This window comes from Mchenga conophoros, linkage group LG3 (assembly GCF_057382185.1).
Source record: "Mchenga conophoros isolate Kocher_MC1m ecotype Shallow Benthic linkage group LG3, M_conophoros_male_GT1.1, whole genome shotgun sequence".
NCBI lineage: Eukaryota > Metazoa > Chordata > Actinopteri > Cichliformes > Cichlidae > Mchenga > Mchenga conophoros.
The window spans coordinates 31,092,078-31,118,990 of NC_140528.1; the positions used below are offsets into that span (position 1 = coordinate 31,092,078).

Consider the following 26,913-nt stretch of genomic DNA (forward strand, 5'->3'; position numbering starts at 1 on the left):
GACGACCCGACAATGACTTTCAGAAAACAGAGGACTTAAATACACACATGAGGTGATCAGGGGAAGTGGAGACACATGAGGAAACAGCTGACTAGGATAAACATAATTATGCACAGGCAAGAGTAAAACTAACCGCATGAACACAGAACACAAGACCCTTTTCAAAATAAAACAGGAAACATGCAGACTTAGACACGACAACACAACTTAACAGGCCTAACACGCATGACAGACTAGAAAAGGAACCAAACATAACCACACAGACATGACACATGAATCAGGGAAACTTAGTACAGGGGAGATGACATAACATGACATAAGATGACATAAGAAACAGGACTACACAGTAATCTAGAAATTAACTAGGTGCACTAATCTAAGGCACAAAATAAATACAAAAGATACATAAACTCAAACACTGGGTCTCTTGACCCAGGACCATGACACATTTTGCCAAAGGAAAGGAAGTTGCCTAATAATTATGCACACCTGATATAGGGTGTTGATGTCATTAGACCACGCCCCTTCTCATTACAGAGATGCACATCACCTAATATGCTTAATTGGTAGTAGGCTTTCAAGCCTATACAGCTTGGAGTAAGACAACATGCATGAAGAGGATGATGTGGACAAAATACTCATTTGCCTAATAATTCTGAGCTCCCTGTAGGAGTATCCTTATTACTACAATAGTTAGATACTAACCCCATGTTTGCTTACTGGTGGTGGTCAGAGGGCCTGGAGGCGCCAGTGTCCGGCAGCCTCGCCTCTGTCAGTGCGCCCCAGGGCAGCTGTGGCTACAATGTAGCTGCCATCACCTGTGTGTGAATGTGTGTGTGAATGGGTGAATGACTGAATGTAGTGTAAAGCGCTTTGGGGTCCTTAGGGACTGAGTAAAGCGCTATACAAATGCAGGCCATTTACCATTTATTAGAGCTTCTGTCTAGGTTAGAGAACACACAGTTTGTGTCTACATCTAAGATGAGATTATGTGTGGCCATATCTGGAATTTGTGAGAATAAATTGACAAAGAAGTTTTCATCATCGCAGTTGGGAGCATAAATGCTAGCTAAAATTAGTCTGAGTTGATAAAGATGGCAAACCACAATAATATAACGGCCCATAGGATCAGATAAAATGCTTGATACAGCAAAAGGGATGTGAAACATCCCTCGTCTTAGAGTTAAAGTTGAAGTGGAATAGTTGGCCTGCCCAACCAGTCCTCAATTTATGTTGGTCTGCTAACTGGTTATGTTAAGCACAAAAAGGTCCTTACACACCTGAAAGATCTCAAGGCTGATATCTCTGTTCTGCAGGAGACTCACCTTTGTATAGCTTCGACAGCAGCCATAGAGTTATCTAATCAAAAACCAACATTATGAATGTATTTGCACACCCAGACTCCAAGAAGGAGAAAAAAAAAGTAAATAAATTCTGGCAGTATCCCAAGCCAAGTCACCATGTAAAACCCGGTGACCCTGAAACCCCATCTGAACAAGACCACACATAGAAATGCTGGCATTGGGAAACACTAGGACCAAGAGAAAACAAAAAGCAAAACTGGCAGCCGCCTGGCTATAGCTCTGCGAGCGCACATCTCAGTTCTGACCTGATAATCGTGGAGATATTGTTTTTCAGAGAAGAAAGGATGTCCGATTTCAAACCTTCATACTTCATCACGGTGTCCGACTGCAAGCAACACGATGAACTCCCACTTACTTTCTTAGCATGTGCTGAGGATGTGCCTGGCCACTTCCCTGAGGAGCCAGTATATTTATATTTACGGAGTTTAGATGCCATTTCAGTTGTAACTACTGCTCCGTTTTTTTTTCCATTGGTTATTGTAAGACTCCTTGTGCTTGCCTCAAAAGGTTGTGCGTTAAAACTTTTCTTTTTGAATTTGAACATTTAGGTGCAATGGCCTCTCAAATAGCAAAGGTATTGTTGTCATTGGATGCTGAAGCAGTTGGCTCACTCAAAGAAGGAGTGAATTTCAAGAAAAGCACAGAGGATGGCAAGTGTTACATCATATTTAAGAGCAACAATGACTTTAAAGCATGCAAGAACCAGTGCAAGCATCAAGGGGGGCTGTTCATCAAAGACATTGAAGATCTGGATGGCATGTGAGAGCAGGAGCAGATATCAGTGATTATACATTGTCAATTTTTGATTATAGCTGACAGAATTGTCTGTTCCCTCAGGACTGTTAAATGTACCAAACACAACTGGAAATTAAATGTGTCAACAATGAAATATGTGAACCCACCTGACAGCTTCTTGCAGGATGAGCTTGGTAAGTTCTGTCTATAAAATGCCATTTACTGTATATTGATATTCCACTTCCTGCAATATGAGTGTTGGATGCTAAATCTGGAATATAAATATGTAAACTGTAAAGGTGCATTACGGGATGTGTGGGGACCTTATAGTTATAGCTCTTGCCACAGTAGGCTCTAACAATCAGAATAGCAATTACCTTCATTACTTTATTAAATTAAATGCTAAACTGGTAGAGGGCCTTTTCTAAAGAATAACATGACAATTTATGTCAATAATTGTAATCAAGAAATGTCAAACATATTCTTTCCAACAGACATTTTCCATGCTGCAAATGACTGGGATGTAAACTGTTTAATGCAATGTAATTCTCTCCTTGGTAATTTACATTTTTTCACTCATCCACGTGACGTCTTCAGTCTCAGCTGACTGCAGGTTTCTCCAACCTTATGAACAGTACATTTGCACAATGACTGAAACCAGCCCACTGAATGAACAATGGGCTGTGAGGTCAGTTCTTTGGTCATTAATATGGAAATGGTGCCAGTGCTGCTAGTTTCAGTCATTGTGCAAATGTACTACCTCCTAAGAACAATAATTAAACATTTGTGAAGAGCTCTGACCAGGAAAGCAAACCAAAACAAGAAACCAATGTCAAACATATCCTTCCAACTGACAATTTCCATGACTGGAACTGTTTAATGTAATTTATTCCTCTGAAAGTAATAACAATTATACATTTGTGCCAAAAAGCCCACTACAGTATAAATACATGTGAGTCAGTATGAATGACCATATTTAATGCATGGATAATAATATAATGAGAATAATATAAATACCATTTAAATACTACACCTGAGCTTCTTGTCGCACTTGCAGAGGTATCAATGTTGGATGATGGGGGGCTTCAGTTGGTGGAACTGAGCCCTGTTGATCCCTGGATGGCTGATCCTCGAGAACCTCTGGAGCTCCAGAAGGGAGAAGTGAAAGTACGTGTTGCTGTTACACTTTAAATAACAAATGTTTTACAGAGTTTTTCAGACACCGCTGTGCATTGTTTTACCCTTATTAGACTGTTATGCAAAATTATCTGTGTAATAAATTATATAAGTAATAATAAAAATCTTAATTATGTCAAAGTATCTCAATAATGAATGAAGAGGAAGGTCTGTGTATTCAGACTCACCTCTGGTGCAGGTGCCCACCTCTCAATTTTTAAATGCATGTAGACATTGTGTGTAAGCCGTGAGACCAGTTTTCCCGTGATTCACTCGCGTACGTCAGTTTGAAGAGGAAAAAGAACTCCACGGGACTCCGATGTGAAAAGATGTAACAAAAAATTTATTCCACGGTTTTGCATCTTACAGGAGTGGTCAGGTTTAACTTGTCCTCAACAAAATAACATACTACGGTAGGAAAACCGTGTGGCTCTGTTCTACCCTGCTGCCCCGTATATCTTATGCCGTGTTAACTCTTTTTCTCTCTCTCCCCCCTCCCGCACCGCATGCACTAATTGGCATACATCCGTGATGCCCGGATTTTACTATAAACACCAGTCTTTAAGGCACATGTATACATGGTACTACATAACCTAGTTCCACCATAAACATGCATCTATTTCCTAAAATTATTAATTACACAACAAGCTTAACAACAGCAAAATCTAAATACTAAACATATGAACTATCTTAACTTGGCTCCTACATACCGGCCCCTAATTGTGACTCTATTACACAATTACCAATTTACACTTGTGGAGCCAAAGTACACAAACTTCAGTCTCTGCAGTTGACTACTTCAGTCCGATTCCTGCAGAAGGCAAATCTTCGTAATGGGCCTGTCCAGTACACTCGTCTTGGTTTTGATCCTAACCTGCCGCACCATTCCAGCCTTGTCTGAGATAGTATGGATTACTTTCCCTGTAATCCAAGAGTTGCGTGGGGCTGTATCGTCAACAATAAGCACAATGTCTCCAACCAAAAAGTTGCGAGATGGACGGGTCCACCTTTGCCTCTCTTGAAGTTGCGGCAAATATTCCCTTGCCCATCGTTTCCAGAATATTTCCGACATGTATTGCACTTGCTTCCATCTTCTTCTTGCGTAGAGATCTTGCCTGTCGAACAGTCCGGGAGGAAGAGATGGTTTGTTCCTGAGCAGCAACAGGTGATTGGGAGTGAGTACTTCCAGATCATTTGGATCACTGGACGCTTTGGTTATTGGCCGACTGTTAATAATGGCCTCCGCCTCACACAGAAGTGTATGCAGGCTCTCTTCATCCAGTGTCTGCAGCCTCAAGGTAACGTTTAGGATTTTCTTCACTGACTTGATCAATCTCTCCCAGACCCCTCCATGATGGGGTCCTGAGGGAGGGTTGAACGTCCACTGAATGCCTTGTTGTTTTAGGTGGTCTTCAATTTTGGACACATTCCATTCAGCAATGGCTCTTTTAAGTTCACGCTCTGCACCAATGAAGTTAGTTCCATTGTCAGAACGAAGGGTCTTTATCTGGCCTCGTCTGGCTATGAAGCGACGGAGAGCATGAATGAAGGAATCTGTGTCCAGCGAGGCTGCCATCTCCAAGTGTATTGCACGAGTAGTTAGGCAGGTGAAAATGACTCCATACCTCTTCACCGTACTTCGACCACGTTTGATCTCAAACGGACCAAAGTAGTCCACTCCGCAGTTTGTAAATGGAGGGTCATCTGGCAGAACTCTGTCTCGGGGTAGGTCGGCCATTTGCTGCTGTCCTGCAACTCCATGCTCACGCCGACAGGCAATACACCTAGCGAGTATTTTTCGTACTGCAGAGTTGGCACCGGGTACCCAAAACTTTGTTCTCAACTTGGAGATAACATGATTGCGACCACTATGAGCCAAGTTCTCATGTATTTCTCTGAGGATAAGCTTCGTGACGTGAAGATCCTTGCTCAGGATTGCTGGCCGCTTAGCCTCCTCGGGTAGTGCTGCTCTGCTGAGTCGCCCTCCGACCCTAAGGATGCCTTGTTCAAGTACTGGACTCAGTTTGAAAAGACTACTAGTCCTCTTCACCCCCTGACCTTTAGAAAGTGCGCTGATCTCCTTAGGAAATGTCTTCCTCTGACAGTAGCGAATGATTGCTTCTTCAGCCTTCGCAAGGTTCTCTACCGTTAGCTTGTTGGTGTCCCCTTGAAACAGGCTGTCCTTGAAACCTTCCATATCCCTCTCGACTTCAGGTTGTGTTTTAACAGCACACAACTCCTTCCCTTTGCGACACAATTGCAGCAGAATGCTCTTGACTTTAAGCATCCATGCCACTGCCCTTTTAAGTTTAAACCAGGATGAGAAGTACTGCAGGAACTCCAGCACTACATCTTCACATTCCTTGATTGTACTAGCACACACCAGGTTACCCTTTACCTCTGGGTCATCTGTAGTCAGGCCTTCAACTGGGTGCACCTCTTCTGGCCACTCTTCCATGGGTTTGGTGAGAAAGTCCGGCCCCTGTAACCATGTGTGGGACTGCAAGAAGCTCTCTGCTTGGAGCCCCCTTGATGCAAAGTCGGCAGGATTCAGTGAGGTGTTGATATACCTCCATTGCTCTGGACTGGAGCATTTCAAGATGGCATCCACACGGTTAGCAACAAAGGTACGGAATCTACTTGTTTGATTGCTGATATACTTGAGTACCGTGGTACTATCTGACCAAAATACAGATGGTTGGAGCGGAAGCTGCAATTCAGACGTCAGAACCCTGTCTATGCGTGCTGCCATGGTTGCTGCGGTAAGTTCCATGCGGGGAACTGTAATGGGCTTAAGTGGGGCCACTCTTGCCTTTCCCAACATGAATGCGCAGTGGACTTCGTTACGGCTGTTCCTCTGTAGCAAGTAGCTTACTGTACCGTAGCCCTCTTCACTGGCATCAGCAAAGTGTTGCAGCTGATTGTATACTGACTCTCCAAAGCCCACAGGTTTAAAACATCTTGGAACGCTTATGTTCCCTAGCTGGCGGAGCTGGGTCTTCCACTTGAGCCACTTGTGAGCTAGGTCTGCAGGTATGATGACATCCCAGCCAATCTTTCTCCTGCAAAGCTCTTGCAGAATCTTCTTTGCTTGAAGCGTGACTGGTGACAAGATACCCAGTGGGTCGTAGACAGAACTCACAGTGGACAGAAGGTTCCTCCGAGTGGGTGCCTTGTCCGGCATTACAATCTTGAACCTGAAGCTGTCAGATTGAATACACCATTGGACTCCCAGCGCTCTCTCAATGGGAAGTGTGTCCTGATCCAGATCGAGATCTTTAACCTCCGATGCCCTTTCTTCTTCTGGAATAGCAGACAGAACTGCTCTGCTATTGCTTATCCATTTTGTGAGCCTGAATCCACCCCTCTGACATACAGCTCTAAGAGTGTGGTATAACTGTATGGCTTCCTCTTCTGAGCTCACAGCCTTTAAACAGTCGTCCACATAGAAGTTGTGCAGGACTGCGTCAACCGCTTGGCTGTTGGCTGGATCTCGGTTGTCTTCAGCACATTTACGCAGAGCAAAGCTGGCGCAGCTTGGTGACGAAGTTGCACCAAAAATGTGAACCACCATCTTGTACTCCACCATATTCTGAGTAATGTCACCAGATGTCCACCACAGGAACCGAAGAAGGTCAGAATCCTCATCAGGCACCTTTACTTGGTGGAACATTGCTTCCACATCTGCCATGATGACCACTTCTTCTTGTCTGAACCGGATAATTACCCCCAGAAGGGTACTGGTAAGATTTGGTCCTTGTAACAGCTGATCATTTAAGGTGGTGCCTTTGTACGATGCTCCACAGTCAAAGACCACTCGAAGCTTGTGTTTCTTGGGATGGTAAACTCCGTGGTGCGGTAGGTACCAAACCCTTCCATCGTCACGATCAAGGTCCTGTTCTGGCACTTTCACTGCGTAACCGTTGGTTATGATGTTACTCATGAAAGCCGAGTATTCTGCGTGGAATGAAGTATTCCTCTCCAACTTCCGCTTTAGGTGTAAGGCACGTTGCTCAGCCACTTTGCGGTTGTTGGGCATCTTAATGCGCTTGTTCCGCAATGGCAGAGCGATGCTGTAGTGTCCGTCCACAATAGTAGCTGACTCTGTCGCTATCTCCAGAAACTGCAAATCCTCTCTTGACATTTCTTGTTTCTCGTTTCTTTCATGCTCAGGGAAGTCACTTTTAAACTGCTGGTCCCAGAGCTCATCCAGTTTGCTAACTGATATTCGGTTTGCTGCAACCTGAATCAGTCCGCATGATGCCCTTTGGGAACTGCTTCCTTGGAGGGGTTCGCTGATGGTCCAACCGAGCCTTGTCTTCACAGCATATGGACCACCATTCTCGCTGGCTATAACTTGCCAAGGTTCAACAGCTTTAGGTGCATTAGCCCCGATTAGCAGTCCAATCTTTGCTTCAATCCTAGGTATAGACACCTGCTGAAGGTAGGTCCACCTGTTCACGTAGTCTTGAGAAGGAGCATTGTCGGCAGAAGCAGGAATGTCACTGTGACTGTACATTTCTGGCAACTCAAAGAAGTCATTGCTGTCTAAGCTGCTTATTTCCAACCCAGACACAATGTGGCTACCGACGACCTTTTCCTCTCCCATTGTTTTCAGCAAAATGTTTGTCTTCCTGCCAGACAAGTTAAGCTCATGCATTAACTCTTCAGTACAAAAGCAGGCAGTACTGCCAGGGTCCAGAAAAGCATAAGTGTGTGTCACCTTTTGTCCTCTTTTAGGTTTCACTTGTACTGGAACTATTGCCAAAATGTGCTCTGTTTTCTCTGCAGCGTGAGCAGGTGCTTCCATTTCAACAAATCCATTCACGATTGACTCTGTTTGGTCTTCTCTTTCTAATGATTCCACTTCAGAAGCTACCCTTTTGCTTGTAGCACTGGGCTTAGTCTTCATGTGTAACACTGTGGGGTGCGGTTGTGGACAAACCTGACAACTTGCTTTTTCTTGGCACGAACCACTCATGTGTCCCTGCTTAAGACAGCTGAAGCATAGTCCTTTAGTTCGCATGAAGTCAATCTTTTCCTTATGAAGTGACTTCTTCATCCTCTTGCACTGTTCCATGGTGTGCTCTTCACCACGACAGAAAAGACAGGGTTTGGAAAATGCACACACCTGCTTCCCGCTGACCTTGTTCCTTTCTTTAGAGGGTACGTCCTGTGTAGTGGTGATAGTTGCAGCTGCAGTGAATCCTTTTCTGTTTCCACTTCTCCTTTGCAACCTCTCATCCACTTGCCCTCTAACTTGGACCTTTAAGGTGCTGTCCTTTATATCACCGAACAATGGATGCAAAACTTCTTTGGCCTGCTTATTGACAAACTCCGCCAGATCTGCAAACGTGACTCTGCGTTTTGCCTTGTCTAAGACCCCACAAGCATATGTTCTCCACCTTTCTCTCAGCTTGTACGGAAGCTTGGAAACGATAGCACGCATGTTGGCCGTGTTGTCCAACTCCTCCATGTACTCCACATCCATCATTGCATTACGACATCCAGTAAGATAGAGGCCGAAAGCATGCAGAGCCTCTCCATCATCTGACTTGATGGTTGGCCAGTTAAGAGCCTTGTGAATGTATGCCACTGATATCTTGTAGGCATTTCCAAAGTGCTCTTCCAACAGTCTCTTAGCCGTTTGATATCCATGTGTAGGTTCCATATGAAGACAACTCCGTATCAATTCTCGTGGTTGCCCACTTGTGTATTGTTCCATGTAGTACAATCGATCCTTGTCGCTCTCTGTTCTGTCCTCCACACCATGTTCAAAAGCTCGCATGAACAGCCGATACTCTAATGGGTCCCCTTTAAACACAGAAATGTTCTGCGGGGGCAACGTAGCTAACTTCTGTTGCTTAGTTAGCGCTTCGACCACATCCTGTAGAGCACTTGGTGTCTGCGATGGCTGGTAGGTAACAGTGTGTGTTTGCTGTGCGTTTTGGAGAATGTTCTTCTTCTGCGCTTGTCTTTCTCGCGTGGGGGATGGGCTATTTGACTGCTGTGAAGTAAATAAATCTCCAACCTTATGCGATGCCACGTAGGAGTTCATTCCATCCCGGGTGGATACGCGACTGGATGCCTTGGATGCACGACTTTCGTATTCTGATAAGATCTTGATCTTTGCCTCATTTGCTGCAAGAGCTGTTTGTATTTCTAGCTCCTCCTTTTCAGCTTGGAGCTTAGCCTCCCTTTCCTCCAGCAAGCGTTTCTGTCTTAAAGACGATGCCTTAATCAATAAGGTAGCTCGCTCCACCTCTGCCTTCATGCGTGTGGACGACACCGATGACGAAGCGCAGGAGCCGCGTTCTGAAAATGCCTTATCACTGCGTTTTGAGACAGATGCATTAGATACGCTGTCAGATGGATCCACATCTTCATTGCATTTTTCAGCCTCCACAGCACGCATGGCCATCTTGTCAATCCAAGCCGAAGCTGTCTCAGCAAAAGCCTTAAAGGAATCAGCCTTAGGTTCAAACCAATTTTCCTGGTCTTTAGTTAAATCCTCCTCCGGCATTTGCTGGAGCACCTCTTTAACATTTGTGTTCAAGAGGTGCCATCTTGTCAATCCAAGCCGAAGCTGTCTCAGCAAAAGCCTTAAAGGAATCAGCCTTAGGTTCAAACCAATTTTCCTGGTCTTTAGTTAAATCCTCCTCCGGCATTTGCTGGAGCACCTCTTTAACATTTGTGTTCAAACCACAAAACTCTCCAAACCGCTCATTAAAATCCTTCATTAACTGTGTTACTTCTGTTAGGCTGGTATCACATTCATTTTCCATCAGCTGGCGCACTTGTTTCACTGTGCCTGTTAATTTGGCTAGCTTGGCCTTCCGTAAATTGATAACACGTTGCAGCCTTTCCTCCATAGCTTTAGGTGTGATTTTCACCGCCCTAGCTTCCATTTCTGCTACTGTGTCTTCTTCTTCGTTGTTCATGCTATTAATTTCCCAAATAGCAACAACAAAATCCTTATTTTATCATCCAAAAATCATGCAGGTTGGCTACCACACAGCTCAGCATCCACCATGACTCAGCACTTTTTTTCCTCGTGAATTAGCTCCACTTACTCACGTTTGTTGTCGCTGCAGCAGCTCGGGTTTTTTCCTTCTTTAGTCGCGTCAATTACTCCACAACAAGCGGGTTTTCCTACAAAATGTGTAAGCCGTGAGACCAGTTTTCCCGTGATTCACTCGCATACGTCAGTTTGAAGAGGAAAAAGAACTCCACGGGACTCCGATGTGAAAAGATGTAACAAAAAATTTATTCCACGGTTTTGCATCTTACAGGAGTGGTCAGGTTTAACTTGTCCTCAACAAAATAACATACTACGGTAGGAAAACCGTGTGGCTCTGTTCTACCCTGCTGCCCCGTATATCTTATGCCGTGTTAACTCTTTTTCTCTCTCTCCCCCCTCCCGCACCGCATGCACTAATTGGCATATATCCGTGATGCCCGGATTTTACTATAAACACCAGTCTTTAAGGCACATGTATACATGGTACTACATAACCTAGTTCCACCATAAACATGCATCTATTTCCTAAAATTATTAATTACACAACAAGCTTAACAACAGCGAAATATAAATACTAAACATATGAACTATCTTAACTTGGCTCCTACACATTGAAGGTTGTCGGGAGGGGCCGTGCTGACACCTGCTAGCAGAAAGCATCATGCCCTTCCCGTCTTTTAAATGCACTTTAGAACAGCAAGCAGCAACAGTACATATGAGCAGGTGGAGAAAGGTATGGGGTCTTCACACACACCCGTTCTCTTTTTGCCATTGGGGGTGGGGGCTGGGAGGAGGAGTTGGCTGTCTGGTTGGGGTCTGGGATGCTCGGCCTCCCTGCTACTGCTTGTCTCCACACAAGGGAAAAGGGCAACATCTCCTGGGTCTAGGGGCAGATTGCCCCTCCTGGGGCGACGGTACCTGGACGTGGGGGTATAGAATATGTTTGGGGAGTGTGACTTTGTCTACAGTGTTCATTTCTGTTTGTCTCCACATTAGGCAAGGGCTGCGTATTTACATGAGGGTGGGAATGCACGCTTGTGCCTGTGTGTGCCTGTTTGTCTATGTCTGTGTGTTAGGTTACATCTTAGACTCCATCTCTCTGTGAACATCTCAGCCCCCCCAGGTGTAGGGGCCTATCACCCCCCACCACACTCCCTGCCGGTGGCCCTCAGCCATCGGTGCATTGGTGGTTCTTGGCATCCGGGGCTGGGCGCTCAGTTATATACCAATTCACTCCCAGTGGCTCTTGGCTGCTTGACAAGGCCTGGTTCCCCCTGTGGCTTCTGCTCCGTGGCTGCTGGGTGACCCCAAATCTGGGGCTCTCCTCAGCTCTTTCCAGGAGAGGGTGCGGCTGCCCCTCCGTTGGTCCTCCTTGGGCTCTCGTGCTCTGGGGGACCTCTGGATGTCTAGGGCCTGGATCTCCTCCATGCCTGCTTCATGCCCTGGGAGATGGGGCTATGGCTCCCCAAACCCTCTAGCAGATTGTTGCATTGACAAACCTTTTAAATACAAGCACTCTCATCCACACAGGTGTACACACAGGTGCTCATAGACACAAACTATACCTTTCTTGGCTATTACCTCAAAGCACATTGTGCGCTGTCAGTCTTATATGCTGCACAATAACATTCAATATTTAGTATTTACTGTTGCTTACACTTATCTAGGTTATTGCAATGGTGTTGTGTTTACTACACTGAACAAAAATATAAACGCAACACTTTTGTTTTTGCTCCCATTTTTCATGAGCTGAATTGAAAGATCTGAAACATTTTCTACATAAGACCCATTACTATCAAATATTGTTGACAAATCTGTCTAAATCTGCGTTAGTGAGAACTTCTCCTTTGCCGAGATAATCCACTTTTAGATAAGCCGCTTTTACAGCTGTGGCTCCAGCAAACATCAACTGATACTAGAAATTAAAATCGAATGAATTATAACAACAGCTGATCAAGCTTAAACGTGCTGCTGTTGTTTAGCGCGATAAACAAACAAGAGAGAAAAGCCGATCATTGATCAGTTTCATGATTGAAGTTGCAACAGGCGAGAGAATGACAGGGGAGGTTGCATATCGACAGAATAAATCCAGCTTTGTGTCTTCTTCCATTCTACCTGAAGTACGGGACAAACTGTGTTCCTTTTCGGCTCAATACGAAACGCATAATATTTTCTCTGAACGTGGGACGATTCCATTTGTACGGAACGGCTGGGAACTCTACGAACTAACCCTTATGAATAAAATAAAGTTCAACATCAGTAACTTAGCGCGCACACAGCTGTATAGAAACTCGTAACTCGTACTGCGTGCTGCTAGTACGCAGTACGAGTTATTGTAACTGATTGTAAAAAGTCAGCACAACGAAAATAAACTACACCTAAACTCGGTTTATATCTGACCCAAATGGAGTGCAGTTCATAACTTCTTACCTGAAATTCAGTTAACCTGACACAGCCGCCTTGGGTCTGCTTCTCCTGCCTTCAATTTCCTGATCCATGGCTGCCATCTGTTTGAGGCACCACAGGTCGATCGGCGGCTGCCTCGCCGCCTCGTGTGTGTCTTTTTCCCGCATGTGCTTTCTGTCATACACCGGTGGCTAGCTGCCCTTTGTTGGAGCTCCGCTTAGCCACCACGAGAAAACTCAGTTATTTTCCCACATTAACCAGCATCTGGACAACCACCTTTCACTGTTTATACCATTACTAAAATGAATAAATGAATCATCGGCCCATATAAACAAAAAATAAGTCCAGCTGAGACGAACACTATTTGTGAGCGATCGGGGGTGAAATGAGTGTGAGCAGCCTCACTGAAATCCAAGCCCGGGTGCTTTTGAGCGAAGCTAGCTAGTCGCGCTAGCTAGCTAGCAAGAACTGTTGCTAATATGGGATGTCTTGATAAAACGAGCAGATATTTGAAGTTTACACAGCTACATTCTCGCCTGAAAATATCTTAAAAGTTTATTTTGTGACCTAGAAACACGAATAAGAGGAATATAAAAATGAGGTGGCAGCTGCCATTGTTTCACTCGGTAGAGGCGTACTATTTGTGGGATATGGAGTTTTCCACCAAGCATACACGCTTTCGCTTACCGTATATATTCAATGGTTCGTGCAACCTTAAAACTTCCAATGGCTCCTGAAAGCAGCGATGCTGTGCGCACCGTTGATTTTGTCGTCATTACGGTAATCCAAATAAGGGTAGACAGGGTGTACCACTCCCAGCATACCACTAGAGAGAGCCAACACACCACAAATGAAGTCTGTTTCTATGGGGCCAAAAGATGAATCTTTCCCAATTTGCACTTAAATCTAAATATTTAAAAAACTATAAAAGTCATAAACACCAAAAGTCATAGCATACTAGTCCAGATCCAGCCGCACAAAATGATATAACATATGTAACCCTTGTCTCAAAACTGTGCAACAGATAAGCGTGGGAAAATTTGCAGTAAAATATTAATATTTAAAAAACTATAAAAGTCATAAACACCAAATGAACCTTGTCTCAAAACTGTGGGGCGAGTTACGCGTCAAAATTTTAGGCGGAGGATTGAGAATAAGAATAATAAATCCGACGAATAGTAATAAGTGTTCCTCTTGGCATAGGCGCACTTAATAATAATAATAATGAACTAAGAGTGAAAAGTACATCAAGTATAGTCTCCAAAACATAAATTTTCTTTTACTTTCCCCTCAGGTGACATACTTCACCCATGCCTGCATAGAGCTACAGCTTGGCAAGAGAAGGTTCATGTTCGACCCCTGGTTGAAGGGTCCTGCGTTTGCCAGGGGCTGGTGGCTTCTCCATGAGCCTCCAGCAGACGCCCTGGACAGGCTTTGTGGTGCAGATCTCATCTACATCAGCCATATGCACTCAGACCACCTCAGGCAAGCTCTGCTAATATTGTTAAATACATAAAAATATGCATTACATATTACTGCCATTTTTGTTTGAAGTAAATGATTCAGAGCAAACACAGTATAGTATCTACAAACAGTTTTTGCTTCAGCTGTTCTATTCATCTTGATTACACAGAATTTTATTGATTTCTTATGGCGCAATATTGTAATTTACATTACAATACTTGATCCATGACCAGCTGCAAGCAAAATCAAAAAGAGGAAAACAGCACCAGCTGCATACAGTCACAGTAAAGAGAAGGTATACTGTCCTTAAATTAAAGCATGTAAAAAGACTTTTACATCCTTTAATTAAAAAATAATTATAATTAATTACAAATTATTACAAAAGTAATGTAGAGCACTCTGCAATCTGGCCAGTCAGTACAGTGTACTTACTCTCAGAAACAAAATGATCAGTGTAAAATTACCAAAATTACCACTACTAAAATTACTTACTTAAACTTAAAATGTTTTACACAATATTTCAATTTACTTAAAGAATAATTATTTTTTGTTTCACGTAAATGTCTGACTTGGTATTATGTTAATCTAATGTAGCCAAATTTAAGTACTTCTATTCTCTGCTTTGAACAGCTCTTCAGAGCCCCTGAGAGAAATAAAAACATTTTTGGAACGTTAAATATTTTTATTCCTACTGGCTAGAACCTCAAATACAAAATCTACAAAGAGACCAACTTTCAGAAATGAAGGGTGTTTATATTTACAGTGCAGGGCACTGACTTTTTCTGTTTCCTTTATAGTTATCCCACACTGAAAGTGTTGGCAGAAAGAAGGCCGGACATACCGATATATGTCGGTGACACATCCAGACCAGTGTTTTGGTTAGTAATGAAGTGGAGCTGAATTGTCCCCATAAATTACAGAGGGAATAAATTATCCAATGTTGGTCTGTTATTCACATACGGGTATCTCCGCTGTGACAGGTATATAAAGGAAAGCCAAGTTAAGCTGACCAATATTAAAGTCCTTCCCTTTGGTGTTTGGCAAAATGTAAGTCACTGCCTCTATCATTTGTTTAAGAGGAATTACAAAAAAACATTTTGTATATTAAAATCATATGATTTCCATAAAGAAGTAAAAATGAATCTTGCTGTCTCACTCAGATTGATGATCACCTGAGATTTATGATCCTGATGGATGGGGTACATCCTGAAATGGACACCTGCATCATTGTTGACTACAAAGGTGTCATTTTGAATAATATAATTACTTGTGCTGTAAAAATAAGTCTGATTATAATATAAAATGTTGTTTTTATTGCAGGTCATATGATCCTCAACACTGTGGACTGCACCAGACCGAATGGAGGAAGGCTACCACAAAATGTGGACGTGATGATGTCTGACTTTGCTGGAGGAGCTTCTGGATTCCCCATGACCTTCTATGGAGGGAAATACAGCGGTGAGCCCGAGTTAGGTTTGCTTAGTTAGGTTTTACCTCCACCTACACACAACAGCATCTATGCTGGAATCTTTGATGGTTACATGTAGCTCTTTTAGCGATGTAAGAACGGAGTTGTCAAACTGATATGTTGTGATCAACAGTGTCAAAGTGCACCAAACTGCTGAGATGAAGCAAATGTTGTTGATGTGTTTCCAGATTCCTGGAAGGCAGAGTTTATCAAGAATGAGAGGAAGAAGCTGCTGAATTACAAAGCTACACTGGTGAAATCCCTGCAGCCGAGGATCTACTGCCCATTCGCTGGATACTTTGTGGAGGCTCATCCATCAGACAGGTAGAGTTTGTAATAAGGGTTTGCACAGCATCAGAGATGACTTAATAAAGTGCAGAGCTTTTTGGTTTTGAATTACTTTTATGTTCCCTGGCAGAAGAATCCTCACAACAAAGTTAGCTGATCTGATCTAAATTCCAAGGCCAAAGCTGATATGTAGTTCATCTGGACAAGTTAATATTTAAAACACAACTATGTACAATAACAAACAAAACAGGGTTTGGTCTATATATGGGCTCCTTTTTCTATCTATTCCCTGTTTAATTGTAGCTCTGTTTCAGCTGTCTATGAGCTGATATGCAGTTTATGTTGACAAGTCAATCTACAACCATGACTCCACTTTGATGAGCTGCTCCTTTTATACTGAACTGTGTTTATAACTGTCAGCAGCTTAGATTCATTTATCATTGATTTTAAGATTTTCTATCAGGTTTTTTTTTTAACGTTACAAAATTCTCCCAGTCTTGTTTTGCTGCCGCTTCGATGTTTGTGAAATGTATTGTTAGCATAAGACCTTTAAACTGAAGACTTTTTTTTTCTCTTTGATTCAATACATTTGTTATGTTATTAAATAAGGATGTGATTAACATTATTTACATCATACACAGCATTCATGTTTTCTGGAAACATGGTTGTACAACACAGTTGTGGCCTTATGTTTTGACAGTGACACTACTGCTAATGACTGTCAAGCTAAACACATGAGACCTAATTTGTGCTTTATGTGTCCCTTTACTTATGTGTCTGTTTGTACTGTGTGTTGGTTGGAAGATACATAAAGGATACGAATTTCAAAAACAGTGCAGAGGACCTCAATGCACTCATTAATAAGCTTGCACCGGCAATCAAAACTTGGACACCGCAGCCAGGTGCTGTGCTGGACCTCGGCCTCGCTCTGAGAGACCCCACCAACAGGTTGGAATAGCTCACATGTTTATCTATGTTTTCCATTCCTGGTCGATGTGGGAAAGAAAGAGACTGTCATTCCATCTTTGTAATACAACTACATAAAACACAGAAATTTAAACAGTAATGTCAGTCTCTACAATGCCAGTGTATAAACAGATCATTTTGTTTCTGAGAGTCTGATGAGGAAAAAAATCTCACTGTCCAAATATTCATTGTCTGCACTGCAAATGTAAAAGTAAAATGTGTCACTTTTATTGATTTTTCTTTGAGCTGTAGCTTCAGCCCCGTCTTTTTCCCGTTTTGATGTAAGTGCCCAGTAAATGTATATGACTTTGATTCTTACTGACAAGCTACTGCTACTCAATTATTTCATGTAAAGGAGAAAATCCAAATCTGACTGCATTTGCCTATGTTGTGTGATAACATGATGGCATTATTTTTTTAAAGAGTTATTATCATTATAAAGAGCACAGGCAGGATTAGTAACTTTCCAAATATACAACAGGGGTCTCAAACTTAAGTGAGGTGTGGGCCACTGCTGGCATTGTCATGTCATTGGAGGCCAGTTTAGTGTTCAAGTAAAATGGTACTACAAAACAAACAAACAAACAAACAAGAAACAACGACTAATAATTGTGAAATTGTAGCGTTTTGTTTGGTTTATTTTCTTTGCAACTTTCTTTGCTATGACCAACCATAGGGAGGCCATCACCAATCCCCCAGCTAGTGCAAAAATCTACAAGGACAGCTGGGAGTTCGACTTGTATGTGAATGAGTTGAAGAGCGCCATCAAGTCTGACATATTTAAGCATCAAAACTGGATCCAGTTTTATTACACATGGGCTGGCTTTCAAAACTACAACCTGGTTGTGCGGGTAAATGGTTTTGACAGAAATGTTTTACTTTTCTTTAGCATTTAATTTGTTTTCATGATCTTTCCTACTTAAAAGCATTTCTCTGCTTACTGCTTCATAATAAATAAATAATAAAGAGGCCCCCAGAAAAGTTAAAATATATACACTTGTCCATTTTTGCAAGGTTGGAGGGGAATGCATAACCCCCCCCCTCCCAAAAAAAGGGGAAAACCCCCCAAAACTATTGTATATTGTGGCCCTTTTATGGACTAGCAACCTGCTAAGGGTGTACCCCGCCTCCCACCCTGTCAAAACTTAGACTCCTTCCTCTGTGAACATGAGTTAGACAAGTGCTAAAAAAATAGATGGATGGGAGGAAATTCAATAAAGAGAACATTAGAAGGAACTAAACATGAATTATTCACTTACAGAATTCAATTAAGGTATTTGGGATTAGACTGTGATGACCAATCGCAGCAGAACAGAATCCCAGCAGTGATAGGGAAAGGGCAGGACCGCCCTCTGAATTTAGACTGAGTTGCACGATGGTGTCTGGAAGGGAAAACGACAGATGAGATTTAAAGTCGGCAGAGCAGAGGCTGATTGGCCTGAAAAATCTGTGGGACTACAGATCTTCCTTTTTGAATTTATGAATAAGCTTCATTTGGCTAGTCCAATGAGCTAAGCTGTTAGCAAAGCTGTTATTCCTCATGAAAATGACAGTGACTGACATTTTTTAATGCACATAATAGTGATTTTGGTATTATTTTAGTTTCAGTTAACCTTGTAAGCCATAAAGTCCTATGGAATGATCTATAAAGTTTAACAAAATTAAAAGGAACTTCAATATTTTCAGTCTGACATTTCTTGTTTGATGAACATGCATGAACATTGGTGTACTTTTTTTTTGTTATACCTGAGCAGAAATGTTCCTTGTCTTTATCTTTATATGTTTTTTTAAAAAGAATTCTGTCGTGCCTCAGCAGCCTCTGCAGTACCTTAACAGAAACTAGAAATAGAGATGTAGTTCACATCCTGCAATGATGACATTTTAAAATGAAAGACAAAAAAGCAAAATAAAAACCCAGCTCTCTGCTCTGATTCCTCATCGTCACTTCCCTTCCTTCCAGCTGTTACGAATCACCTTGGCTCACTTCTTTTTCCATTACATTGCTATCTTACTCAGAGTGGATGCAAATCTGCTGAAATGCACATGTCTCTGTGTAGGTCATTGAAACAGATGACAAGTTTGAATGCATCACTGACGGCTATGACTATCTGGTGGACTTTCTGGATCTATCATTCCCCACAAAGAGACCAAACAGAGAGCACTCCTACTTGGAGGTGAGTCACTATAGAGCACTAAACACACAGACAGCAGCACAACAGAACCTAAATAATAGTAATTTGTCATGACTACCAAGATGATTTCATGATGAAATTATCATGTGTTCCATCTAACATATGGAATATGTTGTGTATATATATATATATATATATATATATATATATACACTGTTACCACAACTATAGGTGTACTTCTGAAATAAAGGTGTCAGAATCCTGGGTTGGTGACATAGTGTGTTGAGTTTTGTTCTATTTTTGATCTTTGATTTCATCATTGTTATCTCTATTAGTCTTTTGGTTTCTGTAACAGTATTTCTAGTAATTTAGTGCTGTGTTCTGTGATTTCTAGTTCTTCGATTTTGTTCCTGTGTCCTTTTTGTTCAATGTCAAGTCTGTGTCTGTCATGCACTACCTGTTTTATTTTGATAGTCCTTGTCCTTGTGCAGTGTGTTTAATTTTGCTTCTTCTTGTCTCCGGGACATGCTACAAGCTTGAGAGCAAGCAGACTTTGTCCGCTCACGGCCTTCCATGCCTGCAGTTCATCTGTCTGCTGTTCAGTCTCCTGCAGTTCAGTCGTCTGCTGTTCTTCAGCTCAATCTTCTGTTCAATATGCAGCTCAGTTACCTGCTCTGTCACCTGCTGTTCAGCCGTCAGTTCAGTTACCTGCTGTTCAGCCGTCTGCTCTTCAGTCGTGTGCTGTTCAGCCACCTGCTCAGTTGTCTGCAATTCAGTCATTGGCTCAACCGTCAACCCAGCCACCTCCATCCTCTGCTGGAAGCTCTGTAGAGCTTGTTCAACCAGCTAAGGACTTCATCTTGCTGGCCCTGCCAAGACAGACTGCCTGCACTGCACAGACCCAGCCGTTGCATTCCGAGCCAGCTTTGTTCCCTGTGCAGTTACAGTTAACTTCATTCCTGCCAAAAAACTCCACGCCTGCTGGTTCTCTTTAGTCTCTGCCAGAGGTTTCTGGGCCTCGTTATTCTGTCTCATCACCGCCAGAGGTCTCTAGACCTGCTGGCCCTGCGTCTGTCCCTTCTAGAGGGTCCGAGGGGCCCATTCAGCTGTCTTCTGTCTCCGCTGGAGGGTCCGAGGGGTCGCTTCAGCCATCCCCTGTTCCTGCTGGACGTCCCAAGGGGTCCCTTCAGCCATCTGTCTCCGTCTGTCTCCAAAGAAAGTTGGCTCCAAGGAGCCGGTCCAACCATCAGTGCCACGAGCAGTGCCACCAGATCCATCATCTGCAGCAGCCATGTCACTGGCCATTCAGCCACCAGGGGTTGCCACACCATCGTTTGGTCCTTCCCTCATCTGGTCCTGCCTTGTCTGGTCCTGCAGCTGCCACACCACGTCCATGTCCAGCATGTCCACATCCGTGTCCAGTTCCAGCATCGTCTGCTCGTCCATGTCCTTGTCCACGTCCAGTTCCAGCACAGCCTGCTCCTCCGCATCAGTGTCCAGTTCTAGCACGGCCTGCTTGTCTACATCCAGCTTGACGGCCACTTTCCAGGCGCCTCAGAGTGAGACCAGTAACCCTGGGGAAGCAATGGAGATTCAGTGCAGAAGCTGTTTGAGTAATAATCATGTGGAATGTGAAGTGTTTGGACAATAATAATGTGGAGTTTGGTGAATTAATTAAGACCAGAACACAGTGACTGTAGTTAGATGTAAATGTCTTTGTCAAAAAATACTCCAAGGTTCCTCACAGTGTTACTAGAGGCCAAGGTAATGCCATCCAGAGTAAGAATCTGGTTAGATACCATATATCTAGGATTTTCAAGGCCGAGTACAATAACCGCAGTTTTATCTGAATTAAGAAGCAGAACATTAGCGGTCATCCAGGTCTTTATGACTTTAAGATATTCCCGCAGTTCAAGTAATTGGTGTGTGTTATCTGGCTTCATGGACAGATAGAGCTGGGTGTCATCTGCATAGCAGTGTAAATGTATGCTATGTCTTCTGATGATACTGCCCAAGGGAAGCATGGATAATGTAAACAGAATTGGTCCTAGCACTGAACCCTGTGGAACACTATAATTGACCTTAGTGTGTCAAATCAATTAAATTCAATTTTATTTATATAGCGCCAAATCACAACAAAAGTCGCCTCAAGGCAAAGAGGACTCCCCATTTACATGCACAAACTGGAGTACGTTAGATAGATATGATACAAACCACTGCAGCACAGTACCTGTAATACCTCCAGCATGTTCTAAACGCTCTAATAGGATATTATGGTCAACAGTATTGAACGCTGCACTAAGGTGTAGCAGGACAAGCAGAGAGATGCGTCCACTGTCAGAGGCCATAAGAAGATAATCTGTAACCTTTACTAAAGGGATCGTAGGGCGATTGTAACTCAAGAGTTGGGAGGTCGCCTTGTAATCGGAAGGTTTCCGGTTCGAGCCCCAGCTTGGACCGTCTCGGTTCTTGTGTCCTTGTGCAAGACACTTCACCCGTTGCCTACTGGTGGTGGTCAGAGGGCCCGGTGGCGCCAGTGTCTGGCAGCCTCACCTCTGTCAGTGCGCCCCAGGGTGGCTGTGGCTACAATGTAGCTGCCATCACCAGTGTGTGAATGGGTGGATGACTGGATGTGTAAAGCGCTTTGGAGTCCTTAGGGACTAGTAGAGCGCTATACAAATACAGGCCATTTACCATTTTAAAGCTGTTTCTGTGCTGTGATGACCTCTGAAACCTGACTGAAACTCTTCAAATAAGTCATTCCTCTGCAGATGATCTGTTAGCTGTTTGACAACTATTCTTTCAAGGATTTTTGTTATGAGAGGAAGGTTGGAGATTGGCTAATATTAGCTAAGGCCACTGGGTCAACAGATGGCTTTTTAAGCAATGGTTTAACTACTGTTAGCTTGAAGGTCTGTGTTACATAGCCAATTATTAGAGATAGGTTGATCATATTTAAGATTGAAACATTAATTAAAGGCAGGACTTCTTTGAGCAGTCTTGTAGGAATGGGGTCTAAAAGACAAGCTGATGGTTTGGAGGAAGTAATTATTGAAGTTAACTCAGAAAGATCAATTGGAGAAAAAGAGTAAGTGAATATCAATGGTAATTAAAGTGACCATGATCATGAGTAATTTGTTTCTCTAATGGTTAAAATTTTATTTGTGAAGAAGTTCATGAAGTCAGTACTAGTTAACGTTAAAGGGATGGTTGGCTCAATAGAGATAGAGGTAAAATTATTAACAAGATAATCGATCTCTGTTGGAGTAGCGTTCAGGTAGCTGCTCTGCTCTATTTTGGTACCGGGCACTGAAGATGAAAACAGTGGGTGGATTATATAATAATGCAGCTGCATTATATAGCCACATTAACAGAGGTTATTTTTCAACACTGTTACAACTCTAGTGACATATTGCTACACTTGCATTTCCTGGACCAAGGAGCAATCAGAATTTTTGTGGTGCACAGGAATATTTAATCTGGCTCTGTTCTGAGGAAACTGGAACTGCTGGACAGGCTAATTTTGTGATTGTGGCCCTGCAAGTAGCATTATTTACTTTTAACCCTTAATGCTCCAGTTGGAGTGTGCCCGCTCCGTTTTGCGTAACTATTTTTAAACCCCTGTAGAACTGCAGCCACGTAAGCTAGCGCAATAATTATTTTTTTTGAATATGAAACCGGAGGAGTTGTATCTTATGCCATCAGCTTGTCCTAGGTCACGGTTTCCTTCCACATATAGCTTTGCAAAAACTGCATAAAAAGCATTTGCAGCAACAAAAACATAATATTCCAGAAACACGCTTTGCCGATCCGATCAGCTGTTCATAACACTTCCTACGTTGGAATAGACGTCAGCGCGAACTATTGCATGTCCGCCATTACTTGCCCGAAATCGGAAGTGATGTCATTTTCGCGGAAATTACCTTCAGGGCCTTATAAGCCTATACTGGTGTTTTTTAAAATCATGTTTGACTTTATGACTTTCTGTGTCGTTTCTGGGATGCTTAGGACTCATATTGCACTGCTGGATATAGTTTATTTTGATGCATATGCTTCTTTTTTGCAAATTTGTATTATAATATTCATTTTAGTTTTTCCTGCAGTATATAAAAATTGGTGCATTTCAAAAATAAAACTATGAAGACACTCAAAATAAATTTCCTGTGGAGGGAAACTATTTTGTGCAACTCTTTTGTATTTACAGTTTTGAGGAATAAGACTCTTAAATTTCTCTAACTAGAAATATATGTTTAATTTTGTAGTTTATTGCACTTTTTTGCAGTTTATGTAATTACTATGCACTTAATGCATACATATTATTAAACATTGGGCTATAATGGTTGTATTGATGTATTGCAACTTGAAATGCTCCTAAAAATGGCACTACAGCATGTAAAAATATAATATAAGCTCTGGCAAACTTGGTCCTCTTTTAGATCTTAAAGGGTTAATGTATTAAGTGCTTGTACAAGATGTAAAAGACTTGTAGTTTGAGGAATTCGCAAAATATTTCAAGAACATATTTGCTTGCACAGAGCAGTGACCCTTCTTGGTTTCCTTTTAGATTAAAAACAGGATTGGAGTGATGAGGTACGTGGTGCTTCATGGCTGTCTATGGGATGACCTGTACATTGGCTTTCAGAACCGCATCAGCCGAGACCCAGACATCTACCACCACAAGTACAGACATTTTATCTGATATGTTTGAGAATTCTTTCATGTTCTGTAAATCTGTTTTTCTGTTCTTTGCTCGTTGACAACTCCTCATCCAATTGACTTTAAACGCAGTGGGTGTATTGCTGGCTTTTCAGGGAGTTTTTAGGAATGCCATCCAGAGTAAGAATCTGGTTAGATACCATATTTCTAAGATTTTCAGGGCCGAGTAAAATAACCTCAGTTTTATCTGAATTAAGAAGCAGAAAGTTAGCGGCCATCCAGGTCTTTATGTCTTTAAGACATTCCTGCAGTTTAACTAATTGGTGTGTGTTATCTGGCTTCATAGACAGTTAGAGTTGGGTGTCATCTGCATAGCAGAGAAAATGTATGCTATGTCTTCTGATGATACTGCCTAGGGGAAGCATGGATAATGTAAACAGAATTGGTCCTAGCACTGAACCCTGTGGAACACCATAATTGACCTTAGTGTGTGAAGACGACTCTCCATTTACATGCACAAATTGGAGTGTGTTAGATAGATATGATACAAACCACTGCAGCGCCAAAAAAATTTGGCCAGATTTCTAGAAACCAGAGCTGCTCCATCCAAAATGGGATGGATGCCGTCTCTCCTAACTAGACCAGGTTTCCTCCAGAAAGTTTCCTAATCATCCAATTATCTATAAAGTCCACCTCATGAGCTTTATAGACAATTATAAATTTTTATTTGTTTATCTTTATACATCTTTATATGTTTGGAGAGTTGTCTGAAGGACAACGATTTAGTAATCCTGGGCTCTGGCTGACAGGCTCAGTACATACTAACACGTGGAATATTACACAGTCTGAGGTGTGATGTTAGAGGGCTGGTCATGGTGGTTGTGCTGATGCAAGACATGCTCAGATAGATCTGAATTCAAATTTTCTTTTGTTTTTTTCAGTACCTGTCAAAAGCAGCTATTATTGTAAGAAAAAAATACATCTTATCCATAACTAGGAACACCTGTGACTACTCCACTCATGATTCACCTAAAACAAACCTCTTATATCAGTCAAAGTAGTTCAAATTCTCATAAAGTTTACTTTTTGAAACTTTTCTTATAATACATACAGGTGTATACTGAATTAGGTTTACATATGGTAAATACATTGCATTGGCACAACCATCACTACCAGTCAACTAATGTCACACTTGCAGACTGAGTAATGCTGGTGGTACATACTGAGCCTGAAAGAAAGCTGACCCCTGAGTTCACTTACACACAACTCTGCATACACTTTTGAGGATCTGACTCAGCAAAAATACAGCCAAGGTCACATGTAAAAGGACAGCCAATTCAAATGCTGGGTAAGTAAATAACTTACCTGCATTAGCAGTGCTTTGAGCAAAGCTTTAAGACTGTCATTGATACATATTTCTAAACACTTACAGATTCAGTTGCACATTAACACATCTGATTACAAAGACAGATCCACACAGATAAAAATACATACAGACCTGAAGTGAGATACAAAAAATACTTTTTGCTAAAATAACAGTATGGGCTCAAATTGTGGTCATAAATATTTTGTACTTGTAAATCAGAATGCGTAGCTGTCAGTTGTTACCTTGTAAACCAAAATATCTGAAAAGTTTATGTTTGTGCATCTATAGATGAGAATTTGTGTGTGTGTGTGTGTGTGTGTGTGTGTGTGTGTGTGTGTGTGTGTGTGTGTGTGTGTGTGTGTAAAAAAAAATTGTGTTCGTAAAAAAATATTTACACAAGTTACAATTTTTTTGTCTTAAGGTCAGGTTACAGATACAAAGCAAAAAACTACATGTAAAACTCTGCACTCAAGTTCCTGAGCTGTGTGTGAGTTTCAACTTACATGTACGAATTTCCCTTTTTTTTTCCTTTCACTTGATTGGTCAATGTCATGTCAATCACAAATTTAACAATCCAATCAGAGAACAGATGGGTTTGGCTGACAGAGGGGTGCTTTACTTAGAACTTAACACAAAAAACTTTTAACCTTCTGTTTAGATATTTTGGTTTACAAGGTTACAAAACTCAGTTCATAACTATGCATTCTGATTTAAAATTACAAAATATTTATGACCACAATTTGAGCCCATATAACAGCCCTATATATGCAACACTTACTCCTGTTCTCTGACAGAAACGGCTGTTCCATACTGTGTGTGGGGGGAAGCAAACAGACAGATACACTCCTATTTTTATGGCATGTTTATTTGTCTGTTTTGGAAAGGATATGAATTGCCATTTCCAAGCCTAATAGCTCTCAGTTTAACTATCACTACAATGAAATGGTTACTTTTGTGAGTAACTTTATGATTGCCGTCATGTTATGTTTAGAGGACATATGGAAATGATAACAAAAGAAAAATAACTTGGGCTACATGTAAATGGTCACTGTACTAGTCTACCATTTAATCACCTTCTTTTGGCCTCTAGGTTCTGGAAACACTTCCAAGCAGAGCTGCCGCTTTGCAAGCCCGACTGGGAACACTTCCAAAAGCAGGTCGTCCCCATCAGTGAGACCGGGATGGGAAATAACTGTGCCTTGTCATGAATTTGCATTCTGGATTTGTGAAGATCAAGTTACTGTTTTCTGATTTATATTGTGAAAACTCAAGACCTTCTTGCTGTAAGCACCACACCACCTTCTGCTGTGCCTCTTTTGTGGTGGAAGATTTCTTTTCTGATTCACTGATCACTTTAGTAATAGTAATATCACTTTCTTACTAGCTGTATGCATGAACGTTATTACAAGTGGGCCTCGTGTTTATGGCACCTTCACAGAGGGCCCATTGTAAAGTCAGAAACATTCAGGTGTGTGTGTGTGTGGGGGGGGGGGGGGGGGGGGTACATAGATAGATAGATAGATAGTGTGAAGCCCTTCTGCTCGTCTGTGGAAGTAGGGGAAGCAACAGTTAAGTGAAGAATATAGTCAGAGATCTCTCTCTTTGAAGGTATAGGCCTGTGAGGTGGGTGTGGGATGGAATAAAATGTCTTTTGTTATTATCTAGCCTGCAGTATATTGTATTAACAAATACAGCTTATAGCTTTCAGACTATATTGAGATGAGCAAACGTACTGGCAATCTTTGAACTCTTGTTATGGGAATGACTATAATCATTTTATACATATTGTATTCTGTGCCTATAAAAGAGCTGTGGCTCAGTCCATTAATTGAAGGTCAAGAGCTTTGGCCAGCGATATGTCTGGCCAGTTG

The 26,913-nt window shown here is 42.1% G+C and overlaps 1 protein-coding gene across 1 annotated transcript in view; it reads left to right on the top strand.

Moving 5' to 3' along the window:
• The window catches only part of LOC146578125 (cytidine monophosphate-N-acetylneuraminic acid hydroxylase-like), a 42,235-nt gene extending 15,771 nt beyond the window's left edge, over window positions 1–26,464 (top strand). The window contains exons 2-15 of the mRNA XM_085268631.1: window positions 1,913–2,123; window positions 2,202–2,293; window positions 3,157–3,266; window positions 13,997–14,187; window positions 14,964–15,044; window positions 15,147–15,213; window positions 15,327–15,408; window positions 15,487–15,624; window positions 15,823–15,958; window positions 16,727–16,870; window positions 17,565–17,739; window positions 18,946–19,062; window positions 23,585–23,700; window positions 26,133–26,464. Of these exons, the coding sequence (XP_085124757.1) occupies window positions 1,918–2,123; window positions 2,202–2,293; window positions 3,157–3,266; window positions 13,997–14,187; window positions 14,964–15,044; window positions 15,147–15,213; window positions 15,327–15,408; window positions 15,487–15,624; window positions 15,823–15,958; window positions 16,727–16,870; window positions 17,565–17,739; window positions 18,946–19,062; window positions 23,585–23,700; window positions 26,133–26,250 (1,773 nt within the window). The 5' untranslated portion in view covers window positions 1,913–1,917 and the 3' untranslated portion in view covers window positions 26,251–26,464. The remainder of the gene's footprint in view (window positions 1–1,912; window positions 2,124–2,201; window positions 2,294–3,156; window positions 3,267–13,996; window positions 14,188–14,963; window positions 15,045–15,146; window positions 15,214–15,326; window positions 15,409–15,486; window positions 15,625–15,822; window positions 15,959–16,726; window positions 16,871–17,564; window positions 17,740–18,945; window positions 19,063–23,584; window positions 23,701–26,132) is intronic.
• The last annotated feature ends 449 nt before the right edge of the window (window positions 26,465–26,913 follow it).